General features: G+C 35.6%; 1 protein-coding gene across 1 annotated transcript in view; it reads left to right on the top strand.

The window, feature by feature from the left end:
* LOC108677033 overlaps positions 1 to 14,837 on the top strand; it is a 107,222-nt gene that overhangs the window by 71,043 nt on the left and 21,342 nt on the right. Inside the window, exons 5-6 of the mRNA XM_047881377.1 lie at positions 9,637 to 9,839; positions 10,372 to 10,482. Of these exons, the coding sequence (XP_047737333.1) occupies positions 9,637 to 9,839; positions 10,372 to 10,482 (314 nt within the window). The remainder of the gene's footprint in view (positions 1 to 9,636; positions 9,840 to 10,371; positions 10,483 to 14,837) is intronic.

Below are 14,837 nucleotides of genomic sequence, written 5' to 3'. Positions count from 1 at the left end.
CAATTAGCTTCAACAAGAATATATCGTGATTTAGTAGAGAAGCGTTTATTCTAATTCAAATTTGGTAGTTGGGACCTTACTAGTTTTCACTCCGCAAATGAAATTTAAATTAACTGTTTACATGACCTTCTTCTCTAAAACTAGCAACACACATTCCATTTAATCATGCATTAACTATTAACAACATATTTAATCATTTAATTTAATCATTTAATTTTGCACTACTCGTCGCTTAGATCCATGATTATAAATTTGGCTGAGTTACCTTTCGCCATTTTATGGCCGAATGTTGGTCATGGAAATTCCATTCATTATTTAAAGCTCGGGAAATCCGTTCTATGAAATTCTTAATCCAGATGATAATTTTTTCGCGATCCGTAAGTTGAATTTCATGCTGTGAAGAGTTACGTCATGAAAAATTCATTGCAGTTGCTTTTTAAGTGACCGTGAAAAGAACATTTTGAGTAGACTTTTGTACTTCTGGAGACTGGATCAAACGAAATTTTTTGGTATTTTATGATGAGCTAAGACGATACACTCACTTTTTGTGCCGTGGCTTTAGTCACATTATTACTGACGAAGAAGGTGGAAAATTATTACATTAAAGACCAAATATGATCAGAAATTTCCCAGATTATTTTTTCACATTTTTACCAATTGATTCCACACTCAATTGCCACTCTAATTCCTAGGCAGTCAACGCCTAATTATTGGACGCCGGTTAAATCAATCATGAGCTCCGAAATATTAACAATTTAAATTAATTTAATAAGATTTGGATATCCTTTAATGATTATCGAATAATCCTGGTAAGCATTCAATTAGTAGTCATATTGAAATAAGTAGCTCGTCACTGTGACAAGACTTTGCAATAATTATTGCGTGCTCGTTATATATGAATTCTCGCATTTCAAAACTCTCTCATCGGTCCCTAGGAGCCAATAAATTCTGCATGCCGGAACTATCTCGTGATTATCAGGAGGACAATATTAAATGCAATGGTGGTATTCTATACAATGTAAATGTCAAGGATAAAATGCAGATATAACAAATCACTTATCATGCGTATTAACAACTGCCATAGGACATTGAAGTCATGATATCAAATGAAGATAAATTTTTTTGTTGTATAAATTGATTCACTCGCCTCAAAACAATAAGGAAGAAATCCAACTTATTGCTTCTGGCCGTTGGCTTCTCTACAAAAAAATATTTTAGCTGGTAAATGTTTTGTGCACAACTGGTAGTGCTATAAAAAATTGTTGTATACACGAAGTGTAAATAAATTTTTACAACGCAATCATTCCGTAGCTCAAAATTCATTTGATGTAAACTATCACTTGCAAATTTCATAACTCGAGTATCCCTTTCGAGTATTCGAACAGCCTGTCAAAGATTGCTTGAATGTTGTTAATAGGATGCTAAACTTGGATCATTAAGACAAATATTCACAAGCGAGAAAATATTATATTATATTTTCTTTGCAGTTTCTTATCGAATAGATCCGTTTTTTCCGAGTGATTTGTTGTACAAATTAATACGCTAAACTTGTTTAAACTTATTTCTGATTTTGGGACTTGAAGGCTGCTTTGATTCGATGATTGCAATATGTCATGGAACAATGAAAGCATCGCTCAACGTTTATAAATGAATAATTACATATTACTGTTAAGCTAAAGTGATAATAACCCATGAGTTCTTTGTCTCATACCAAGCTGAATGATATGCTCACTACGTGCGTAGATTATGACGTGGTTTTCATGTTCAAAAGCCAGAAGAAATTCTCTTCAACATTCATGCACATGGATTATTCGTTGCAGTCCTTAATTGCAACGCTGTCGATTGACTGACGTTGAACTGAATTAGTTACGAACTTCCTGCGCTGACTGTACTTTGAATAATAATTAAAATTTAACGGCTTGGTTTTTAACGGAGAAAACTGTAAATTATGCGGGACGATTAAATGCAGGTAGTTAGTTTTCTATTTGTGAGTTTGACATTGAGTTATTTGTTCATTATAAATGAATTTATTTATAATTTTCCTAAGTACTTTCCACTATCGTGAAATCTCTGGTATCCATTATATAATGTAAACAAAAGTGCACGGCTTTGACAAATGACATATCAAACAAAGCAACTCTTTTGGTCAGACCTCGATGTCTTCATGGCACGCGATGCCTGGGCTATGGCGTGGCAAAAATGTCTATAATCTATAAAAATTCATTTTTTAATATTATTGCACTTGAATAAAAAATTCTGAGATTAATTATGATAACAATAATACATAAAATAACAAAAAAATGTTAAAGATATATTCTAGCAAGACTTTAGGCTATGAGAATCTATTGAAGATTGTTTGGTCGTTGATTATGCCAAGAATTGAGAGCAAAACCGACAGTTGTTTTTATTCACATTTTTTACTTACCAAGCAAATTATGTACTCTCTAGATTTATTAGATACGTATTAGTATTATAGTTTATAACTATTCATTCCTTTATGCTAGACTAGAGTTTTGAGTGCACAGCTAAGGAGTTTCATGCTCTCATTCTTAGATGACATAAGACTATTCAAATAATTAATTTCTTTGTCTAAGAACCAAGGCTTTGTGTAAGCATGGAAATTTACGAAGAAAACTCTGTGTGCTCAATTCTCACTGTTAAGTAAACATCTTCAAAACAAGCAGGTTTAAGATACCGAAGTAGCTACTTTAATCTGAAAAATCTAAGATTCACTTCAAACGGGTTCAATTATATTCAGCTGATTGATTGACTTCATGATGCTTTTTAGCTCAAACCTGGGCTTAGTGTTCATTATTTTTTGTCTTAAGTGTTTTTGATATTAGTTGAGGTACCTGCTTCACGGTTATCAAACCAAAAGTGAGGAAGAGATGTGAATGAAAAGATTTTTAGAAAGGTGCATTGCACTTGGAAAATCAAAGTATTTGAAACTTGGGATAACAGAAAATACATTTTAATAAATCAATTTGATCTGAATGATGAAATAAATTCTGATTTATTTTGTTATTTACACTGTTCGAGGAGTTCCATTGTCAGTCTACGGAGAATGGAACAGACATTCAAATTACGATTGCTTTCACCTCCTTTTGCCACTCTTTCGTCTTGCTGCTTTTTCGTATTTTTCTGCTTTTTAAACTATTTTTTTAAGGCAATTTTGTAGGACCTTTTTTAACGTTTCCTCCACATAACGTTACATCGACCATGTCCGTTGCCAAAAATATTCGAATTCATATTTAACAGATAATACCCTTAAATATTGAATTATTTAAAATGGATATAGTTAAATTAATCAAATTCCAAGGTCGATGGTAAGTAGCTAGCAATATATAAACCCGGAATGCTCCCTTTCCAGAAACACGGATCTGTAGATCGTCTTCAGTAGGCGATATTTTGGGTGAAAATGTCGTCCGAAATCCAGCGAATGCTCTTTGGTGTCGCACTTTAAACACTTTTTGTGGGATTCATTCTCCAATCCGCACTGCAATTCTCCAGTGCTTTGTGAGAATGTACTTTAGGTGAAAGTTTTATTTGGAGCTTCAATGACACTCCCTACACTAGGATATGTGTGGCTATTCTTTGTAGAAAGACCTACATTGATCGCAACAACGGTCCAAAGTTGAGCCTGAGTCACGACAGGCTGAATCGGAAGTACAACAAACTTTCTATCTGCCAATATGCTCGAAACTTGAGACACCTAATTCCAACTATTCCGATAGAAAGTGAGGCGAACAATATATTTTTATCATTGAACTTCCGGTAGCAGCATTTATCGCAAATGATTGGACAGTGCGCAAACTTTAGTGCGCTGAATGTTGAGTGTTTTTTAGTGATGTTACACTCCATAGTGATGATGGATTGTGGGGAAAAAGGGTCACAGTGCCAGTTTGGATGATGTTGAATGTAAGTTTGACATTGTAAATGGGTTTCTAGAGTATTACAAATAAACTCGTTCGATGACATTCTATATAAAAATTAACCGTGAAGAATTTCGCAAGCAAACTCATTACTTGCTTGAATTTCGTTAATTAGTTTATTAGTTGTCGTTAATTCTTTTTTTTAACAACCACTCATCCAGTGCACATTAAATCAAATACCTTATAATCCAGTACTCATTCATATTCATCATCAATATTATTGCAAAGCGCAGCAGTGAGCACTAGTTTAATCACCCACAACACAGCTGTGCCCGCTAGTTTAATCACCCACAACACAGCTGTGCCCGCTAGTTTAATCACCCACAACACAGCTGCGCGCACTAGTTTAATCCCCCGCAACACAGCTGTGTGCGCTAGTTTAATCACCCACAACACAGCTGTGCCTGCTAGTTTAATCATCCACAACACAGCTGCTCGTTTAATCACCCACAGCACAGCTGTGCTCGCTCGTATTATCACCCACAACACAGCTGTGCCCGCTCGTATAATCACCCACAACACAGCTGTGTACCGCCTCCTCTAAATGTCCGTATTGCGTGGTGTTGGTCATGATTATCACGGGTAGCATAATGCGGGGTGACGGCCGACATGATGACGAAGCGTTGCGTGCTGCCTGTCTATTTAAAGTATGAGTGGGTGGTCGCAGGCCGGCTATAAGCCGCCCTTCATTCATCAAGGACTTGTAACAGGATATATCGTGAGCCGCACGACTACATGCAATTCGGGTCATAAACCCCTTCATAGTCCGTCACAGTCCAGAGGAACCTTACAGTCACAACAGTTCGTTACAGTTCCGAGAGACTGCGTCATTTAGTCACAATAGTTTGTTACAGTTCTGAGGGACGGCGTCATACAGTCACAACAGTTCGTTACAGTCCGCAGACTGCGTCATACAGTCATAATAGTCCGTTACAGTCCCGAGAGACGTCGTACAGTCACAATAGTCCGTTACAGTCCAGACAGACTGCGTCATACAGTCATAATAGTCCGTTACAGTCCCGAGAGACGTCGTACAGTCACAACAGTTCGTTACAGTTCTGAGGGACGGCGTCACATAGTCACAACAGTTCGTTACAGTCCCGAGAGACTGCGTCATACAATCATAATAGTCCGTTACAGTCCCGAGAGACGTCATACAGTCACAACAGTTCGTTACAGTCCCGAGAGACTGCGTCATACAGTCATAATAGTCCGTTACAGTCCCGAGAGACGTCGTACAGTCACAATAGTCCATAACAGTCCCGAGAGACTGCGTCGTACAGTCAAAACAGTTCGTTACAGTCCCGAGAGACTGCGTCATACAGTCACAATAGTCCGTTACAGTCCCGAGAGACGTCGTACAGTCACAATAGTTCCCATTATAGTCCCGAGGGATGGCGTCATATGCTGATTGTGAGTCTCCAAAAACGTGCAAATAATTCTTTGATCTGTGAACACATTGAAAATTTACAGCATTATCATAATGAATATAAGTTCATTTGATTCTTTTAGTGTTATTAAATAACAATAACAGGAGAACTACATACATCATCAAAGAATAGCTTATATCTAATTACGAATAAGATTTTTGTTGAGTGAACAACTTCCTCAATGTTACTTTTTATCGTTTTGTATAAATTTTAACTTTATCTCTTATCAAAATATTTGGGGTGCTGTGGAAGTATCGTAAATTTAAAGACTGCAATTTACCGGCAAACTAATTAATTTATTTTTCTTGGGTTAAAACTTGCAGCAAACTATTCGAAAGTTTCCATCAGGTGCTTGCCGAAAATTTTCAAACATTTCATTTTTGATGGAAGGCACGTGTCTTACCAGAAATATATAATATTTCTAACATTCTTGAATGGTTACGAAATAGTAACCATTAATAAATTGAACTCTCTTTCAAAACAAGCTCGGATGATGTGACATGATATTTCTGTAAAATAAATTCAATACCTTTCAACTCTGATGGAAAATATCCCCCGTCAAAACGTGTAAAAAATGTTGATCTTTGAAGCGAGAAAATTAATGAGGTCTATCGAAAATAAATATTTGGTCATAAAATACGGTAGAGAAGAGAACCAATAAAAATTTTGTCCAAAATTTTCAAAAATGATGTTGGCAAATGAAAGCATGGCAAAAAATCATTGGAATGTCTCCAAGTATTGTCTATTCATGTGAATACATATAATAAATTCCTAAAACTTTACTGAATGGATATTACCTGCAAGTTTGCTCACTCGAATTAAGCGTGTAATCGCATGAGATAATTTCTTCAAATTTCGTTAAATTGACAATATTATTAGTTGTCTGATTCTACAAACGGTGATTTTGTTAACTGAATTATTGCAAACGCAATTATTGAATTAACGCTGCAATGTTCGTTGCACTAGAAAATGAAGGGAAATTTTGTCCTAAAGTGCTTAACACTTTCTTTACGCGGCACTGATATGTCAAACTGAGTCTGGATGACCCCCAAAAGAGGTGAAAATGTGCGTCGCTTTTGGGACAAATCTCTCTTATTTCTCTGCCCGTTCATTGGCCATTGCTACGCTAGACTTCAGTCTTAGTTCGCAGCGACCGGATGAGCGGGACTCTACTACAAGCGCTAGGCAGGTCGTCCATTAGAGCGCTGTAATGGACGAGCTACCATTTCCAAAGATAGCAGCTCACCGTATCTTATTATGTTTTCGCTTCTATTCTTATTTTAAACACGATCTAACAAAAGCTTACTTATACACATTCTAAGAAAAGCTAACACATTCTAACACAAGCTTACATGTACAAATTCTATCAAAAGATTACATGTACACATTCTAACAAGAGCTTACATGTATACAAACTCCTAGATAAAATCTTGCAGATGGCAGCATTAATATTATCATTGACCTTTTTGTTATGTTTCTAATTTTTTACTTTCTTCAAGTTTATTCGAGTTGATGAATTTCATACTTACTTGAAGCTCCACCAAATTCCGACTATTTACGTTTTAATTTTTTAAGAATCCCTTACTTTCGGATCTAAGGTTTTCATTTTTACTTTAAGTTTTTGAGTTCTGATTTTATTATCTATTAAAAGCATTAAAGCTGACACAGTTTCGCCGGGCAAAAGGGCATTTCAGTGCTACCTCCGCTCTCTGCTAGTGCTGTGGTTGATAAGTTGTGTCAAAATTTGGATAATATTCATTTTTCTGAACAATGTGTGGGGTCTTGATGTGAACTTGCGCGCATTTCAGATGGCTATTTTCTACATGTCACATTTTAAATAGTATTTTTCAAGTTTTCTAATTTAATTTTTCAAGTTTTCTAAATTGCTACCAATAAAAAAATTGACCATTAACTGGAGGTGCATATAAATTCATTCAATGCATTTAAATTCATTCAAATAAAAGTTAGAGTTAAGTATATTCAGCGGTGCAGCAATTATGTACATTTTTCAAATAATTAACAAGCGGTAATTTCTTGTGGATTGCAGTGTATTTTAACAGTGTTTATTTTACCAAAATCAAAAATGAAAATTAATTGGCTAGTACCAATAAAAGTTGTATTTATGTTGATGATACCAAGAGAACTTTTGACAAAATATCACTGAGATCAGAAGATTAAGTATTATTTAAAGTTAGATGACATGCATATTGCAAGAAGTCTCAGCGTTAAAAGGCCTTTATGGCACGAAACTAACATCGCACAAGAAGCATTGTCTGGTGGACTCTCATAACCGAATTTGAATATACCTCGGGGGACCTTAAATATGTATATTCCTTATAATATACCTCGGGGAACATACCCCGAACGGTCGTTACAGTTAAATCGAGTGCATTAACGCATGCCATGCTCGTAGGAATTTTACGAAGAGACTTGTACGCCATTTGAGTCTACTCCAGAAGCGCCCCCATCGGAGTCATTATCCGCAGTTCCGGAGCGCAGAATCGAGTTTATGCGCCAAAATTGAAATGGCTCTCTATTTCCAAGGCCGGCGAATGCATTTATAGATGTGCAATGTTATTGTACATTTTTAACTTTGTTTATTGTTGTGCATTTTAATAATGATGAAAATGATGAAATGTGAACGGTGTATTGAAATTTGCCATAAAACGATTTAGGCCCATTTCCGAAAAATCATTCGGCTGCACATGGAGAAAGTTCAATCCAGTTGATAATTTAATTAATTGAATATAGTTAGTCGGTAATAAAATTAACATTACACGAATAATCAATGCAGTAGCTGAAGGTTTGTCGATTCGTTGTTTTTTATTGGTGGGATTGCGACAGCTAGAACAAAATTTCCAATATTCATAATTAATTGATTGCTGCATGAGAAAACTTTAGTGCCAGCGACATTTAACTCTGAAGGTTTCAGATGCATAAACCAATAACTGGGGTGAGAATTATACATGAATCAATATGTCAGCTTATGTAATGTAACGTAATGTAATGTAATTCAATGCAATGTAATACAATGTGATGTAATGTAATGCAATGTAATGCAATGCAATGTAATACAATGCAATGCAATGTAATGCAGTGCAATGTAATGTAATGTAATGCAATGCAATGCAATGTAATGTAATGTGATGTAATGAAATGTAATGTATTGTAATGCAATGCAATTCAATGTAATGTAATTTACTGAAAGGTAATGTAATGTAATGCATTTAGCACAACGCATACGAGTCTCCCTCACAACACTTCCATTCCCCCTACGCATACGAGTCTCCCTCACAACACTTCCATTCCCCCTACGCATACGAGTCTCCCTCACAACACTTCCATTCCCTCTACGCATACGAGTCTCCCTCACAACACTTCTGTTCCCCTTACGCATACTAGTCTCCCTCACAACACTTCCATTCCCTCTACGCATACGAGTCTCCCTCACAACACTTCTGTTCCCCTTACGCATACGAGTCTCCCTCACAACACTTCCATTCCCTCTACGCATACGAGTCTCCCCAACACTTCCATTCCCCCTACGCACACGAGTCTCCCTCACAACACTTCCATTCCCCCTACGTGTTGTTATCAAAACACAACGCCTTTATTAAAGACGCTGTTGAGATACGCTCGCTCATTAACTCTGAGTCTTTCATGGCAGAGTGTGCTCATTAAATTTACACTCTGTCAGCTCATTAAGATCTATGCCGCGTCAAATTTTGTATATTTTCAATTCAATGAACTCTGTCAACTCAAGAAATTCCGTCAGGGCTCTGTTGTGTGTTCAATCATTTGCACTTATTGATTTTTATTATTGTTTGCATGTGTATTATTTGAAATAATGATTTAGTTGTTCTAATGTATTTAAAATAATAGAATTTTTTTAATGAGAGACATAACGCCGAGGTTTATATTTGGATTATGATTTAAATGATAGCCAGAAGTTATTTCACTGAGATTCATTGATTTCAACAACGATAGGACTTGAGATAAATCGATACGTATTTTCTCTATGATAATACGCATACATATGCTGAAAAGCGAACATTCGTTTCAATTATACACATATTCAATTTTTATTCTTCCCGTTTGATTCTGCTACCAGAATCTATAATCAAAAAGCAAAAAAAAAACATGCTGAAAAGCGAACATTCGTTTCATTTATACACATATACAATTTTTATTTTTCCTGTGCGATAATTCTACCAGAAAATATAATTTAAAAATGAAATAATTGATATATTTAAATTTATTTTTCTCCTCTACAGTCTGGATGCTCGCGACAGTTCGGTTTACGAACCATGGAGCGACGAAAACACGCTTGGCACTCGCGCAAAATTCGACCTGAATTTAGAGCCCCCGGGACTCGTAATCGACCCCGCGCTGCCGAGTGATGAGAACCTGTACCGCTGCCGCGTCGACTTCAGGTCCTCTCCTACCAGGAACTCGAGGGTTCGGCTTACCGTCATCGGTGAGGGCAATGAGACTTCATTTACTTGAAATTTGGGTCAAGGAAAAATTTGTGGGTTCGAGTGTGGGGGCAAATGTGTCATGACAAATTTCTATTTAAAAGATATTTCAGTTCGTACTGTATTTTTGTGGATTGAATATACAGAATTGAAACGAGATGAAATTCGTGGTGGCGAGATTTTCTAGTCGATAAAATATTCTGAATCTCATATTAAATGCGTGTTTGCCTTGCAAATCAGCCAAATTTAAATCTGGCGTCGTGATACAGACGCAAAATTTTCAGTTCAATTTCAATTTTTATATTTTGCTAACATAATTAATTAGAATATCAAAAATTTAGCGTAACAATTGCGAGCTGGTTGATTTAGTGCTTGGTTACATGAAGTGATGAATCTTAAGGATTACTACAACAACTTTTCTTTTCTTTTATTTATCATTATTATTTATTTATTTTATTTTTTATTATATTATTTATAACTTTTTCTTTTATTTTATTCATGATTCCTTATTTTGCACTCAACAATCTCCCACAGAGCCGCCGGAGCGCGTGACTGTACTGAACGAACAGGGGCTGGAAGCGTCGGGAGTGATCGGTCCCTACGCCGTGGGCGAGAGAGTCAGGCTGCGGTGCGACGTGCTGGGAGGTAAGCTTTATTACTTCTCGTTCTTTCCAGGGCCCATACTTTCAAAGAAGTTAAGAGATCGTAAGTTCATCAGCCAATCATTGACGGCCTTTCAAGCAAAATCTACCAATCATAGACAAGAAAATAGAGCGTAAGTACTTACGTTCAATTAGCGAGTTTTGAAAGTATGGCACCTGTTCATGAACGTTGACTTTATTTAACGGGGAATTTATTTCGCAAACAAATATTAGTTGATAAGCTCTAACAATACGGAGTGGGGAAGAAGCTTTATTACTTTTCGTTCTTTTTTATTCTTAAACTTTGAATTTATCTAACGGGGAATTTATTTCGCCAACAAATATTAGTTGTTAAGTTTGACTATATGGAATGGGAAAATTATTTCTAAAATTGTCATAGCGGTGCGACTTGCTGGGAGGTAAGCTTCATTAAGTATCGTTCTTTTCTATTCCTAAACTTGGACTTTATTTAACGGGGAATTTATTTCATAAACAAATATTAGTTGTTAAATTTTAACTATATGGAGTGATAAAATTATTTCTACAGCATCATTTTCGTTGTTAAAAGTTGAAGTTTATAAAACGGAAAAATTATTTATGAAGGATGATTTTCTTGTATTAAGATCGAACTTTATTTAACGGGAGAATTGTTAAATCGGGGTCTTTTCCATTTGTTATAGCTGAATGTTATTTAGCGGTAAGTTGGTTCCAAAAAAGGCAGAATTTGTTAGTGATCGCAAGAGAATTTTACGCGACAAATATCACAGAGACATTCTCAAAATAAAACGAAAGCACTGCCTTTATTAAATTTTTACCATTATACTGAAACTGATTTTTCCCTTTGCCAACTGCTCCGAGAATTTGATGACTATTCATTATTTTAATGCTTAAACCTAAATTTATTTTCAAGTAATTTATGTAAGCTGGTCATCTTTAGCCGAAAGCTTCGTTGCCATAGTTTAATCGGTTTCGAAATCCTTTAAATTATGATATCTTGACAATGCAGGTTGATTCACGGAAACGAGCTACATGTAATTTGAATGCTCAGTTAAAAAAGAACCGTTAAAGATATAATTATATTATAATTTTATTGAACAAGATATTACCTAAATTTTTGTATCACTTAGTTTTAAAGATGAAATCGGACAAACGACAGCCCCATTGTCAATGCACTCAGTTAGTCGATTTTCGAAGTTACGTTCAACTCTCTGGAGCATATTGACGGGTATGTTGGCGATGGCTTGGAGTATGCTGTTTTTTAAATTAGGTAGGGTCCTTGGATAGTCATTGTAAACAATTTATTTAAGGTAACCCTATGAAAAATTGCAAAAAATTCACCCTGTTGGAATCAGACATACCTGACATTCATTTCAGTCAATTATTCGTTCTCCTCCAGGAAATAAATGCCTATTATGCCGAATTTCGTCAGCGCACGCCGCACAGTTATGCGTTCACATAGAAGTTTTCGGTTGTTGTGGCAGTCCGCTGACCTTCAGATACTTTTGCATTCGCACTTTCACTTGCCGTAAATCAGGAACCCCAACCTGAAGGACGATTACGGAACCTGTTACGAAATGCTCGCTGAGTAGAGAAAATGGAATGGCCATTAGAAAGCTATGCCTTGACAGCAAACGTACGCTGCTCACTTGTCCAATGCATAATGGCAACTGACTAGGCGAGACACAAAACCGCATGACCTTGCCTGTCTTATGAAATACCCCCATCCCTTTTCCTACGACATCTGGCTGCTTGGCGAGGAATACAAAACAGGAAGTTTCCTTTCAGCAGATAACTAAATGTTTAAAAACAGCCTTACTGATGAAAAAAATATGAAACTGACATTAAAACCTTATTCCACCGAGTATAAGCTAATAAACGACTCCTATTAAATTTTTCGGGGCCTATTTAGTGAAAAGACATGAAAAATCGTTGCAAAAATCTAATCCATATAACTTGATTTTCGTGAACCTTGATAAACCATAACTTTTTCCTTGAACGCTATGGCTTTCAGTTGAAAAAGTATTGTCTTTTGCACATAAATACAGTGCTCTAATAATGATGATATACTATACTATTTAATCATATATTAAACAATTACCAGTGAGTAATTAAAAATTACGAATAAAAATCATCGAATTCTCACGCACAAAACATTTTATTATAAACGTACGACTCATACTGAATCTTCCCCTCGATTTACATTTTTTCCCAATGACTCTTTTCCCAACTGAATATTTTCCCTGTTACATAATGAAATTTTTTCCCTGCATCATATTAAAAACGTTCAACTCATGATGAAAAAATACTATGATTGACGAAATTAGCTTCAGTTTGAAGATAAATCAGGCGCAAAGTGATTAGTAATGAATCTACAAATTGCATCTATTTTTTAAAATTTTGATAATTTTTTGGCTGTATCGCGGCGCATCGGAAAGCGAAAATTTATCATGGATTTTTGTTGAAATTTAAAAATTTTCTGATGTTATGGAATCAAGAGAAGTATGAAAATCTCTCTCTTTAAATTGAAATTTCTACCACCTTCCATATTCCTTTTTCCTCGCATTCGTGTTTTTAACGTTTTGACGCCATCTTTGCTATCTGGAAAAGTCTCCGGACAATTTCCGCCGGATTTTCACGGTCCCTTTTCGTCATCTGAGTACAAGTGAAGCCATCTGGTGCGTGAGAAGCGCAAATACTTTTCAAAATACTCGAGAAAATTCTCTGGTGAAAATTTGACTGTCAACACGGTATGGCGACGAGCGTTTCGAGGACGCTGATATCGGACGAACGACTTTTAGCGACGTAACATCTTTTCGTCAAGTGAAAGAAAGAGCGGTGCGAATGAACAACAAGCATTGACTGAAGCAGAAAATTTTTACCTGCGATGACGTTTTGGAAGTGAGATAGTCGGTTGCAAAGAGGTAGTTCACTTAAATGATTTTACAGTGTTTTGAAACGTGTGTAATGCGTGATTGCGGAATTTTTCCATTGCATTTGCTTGCTTTTTTTCTGCAGCATGAATTTCGTACGTGCAGTTCTCTTTTATTCATAATCGTACTGCTAAAACATCGTGGTGATTCACCTAACGTTAACGCCGTTTAACATTTGCTAGTGATATTCCCAAAAAAAATTTTTTGGGCACCACATTTATCTCGAAGTGTCATTTTTCAGCCAAGATTCTCGCGCATCCAATAACAACTTGGAATTGTCCTATGAGATTTATACAGACATTCTTCCCTCGTGAATCGTTCGGAATGACAGCCACGACTCCTAGTATATATATTGAACATATTTTATAAAGCTGAGACGGCCCCTGAAATAAATTGGTTTTGAAACTTCTCATTCGTGAAAAAAACTCGAGGTTCGCAATCTTTACCAATACTTAGTTGTTACCAGAACAGTTTTATTTAGAACTTGGTTTAGAATTTTCTTCATTTTCATAAGGAACTAGGTCAGGCTTTTTAAACTTACATATTTTAGGACGATTTGCTTGAAATATCTGGATCATTATACTTACACTCTTGTCTCTTATTTATTAAAAATTTATCAATAATATGACTAAAAGAATTGTTGGTCTCCTGTTCTTATTTTTAAGCCACTTCCGCGTCATTTTAGGGAAAACCTTTTCATTTTCAATATATGGACAAATATCTGAGCATTGTAAAATTTGTGAAAATTACAAATTGAGTTGAACAGCTCCTTGGGTATACAAGCGAAAACTGTATAATTAAAATGAATATATGCATAATAAAGGCAAACTAACTTGGTATACTATGATCTTTGCAAGCAGTGCATTATTTCGAAAAAGAAAAAAATATATAAAGATAATTTTAAATCTTTAGGTACTTAGTGAACATTCATAATAATTAATGTTTAAGAAATGATTTCACACGCCCAACCATAATTGTTTAACCAATAAATTAAGAACTCAAGTAATTGTGTTAGTTATTTACGTCTTTTTAAATTTCACACGTCCATGTAGTATATGCAGCAATATTAAGTCATCATTTTATAATTAATTCGCAGATAACAGCATTATCAACACCATAACAATTCTATCAGCATTTAGCTGTTAAATATGATGTCGTGTAAAAATATTTAGTGCATCTACTGGCTGCATATGACTACGTATATAAATATTAAATATATTTAACTATTCGTGTATTGGTGTGTATGACTGCAAGTAGCAGGCCGTCCTCACCCCATTGTGTCCGGGGGGCTTCATAAATACCATATTAATCCTATCATTATTTTACCGTTAATTATGACAGCATGAATAATTACTAAATATTTTAAACCGTCGTTGCGTATGTATGCATATTGTCGCGTATTTTTACAACACTTCTCATTAACTTCATT

This window comes from Hyalella azteca, unplaced genomic scaffold (assembly GCF_000764305.2).
Source record: "Hyalella azteca isolate HAZT.00-mixed unplaced genomic scaffold, Hazt_2.0.2 contig7741, whole genome shotgun sequence".
NCBI classification, from domain to species: domain Eukaryota; kingdom Metazoa; phylum Arthropoda; class Malacostraca; order Amphipoda; family Hyalellidae; genus Hyalella; species Hyalella azteca.
This window is presented reverse-complemented; position numbering and strand designations above follow the sequence as displayed.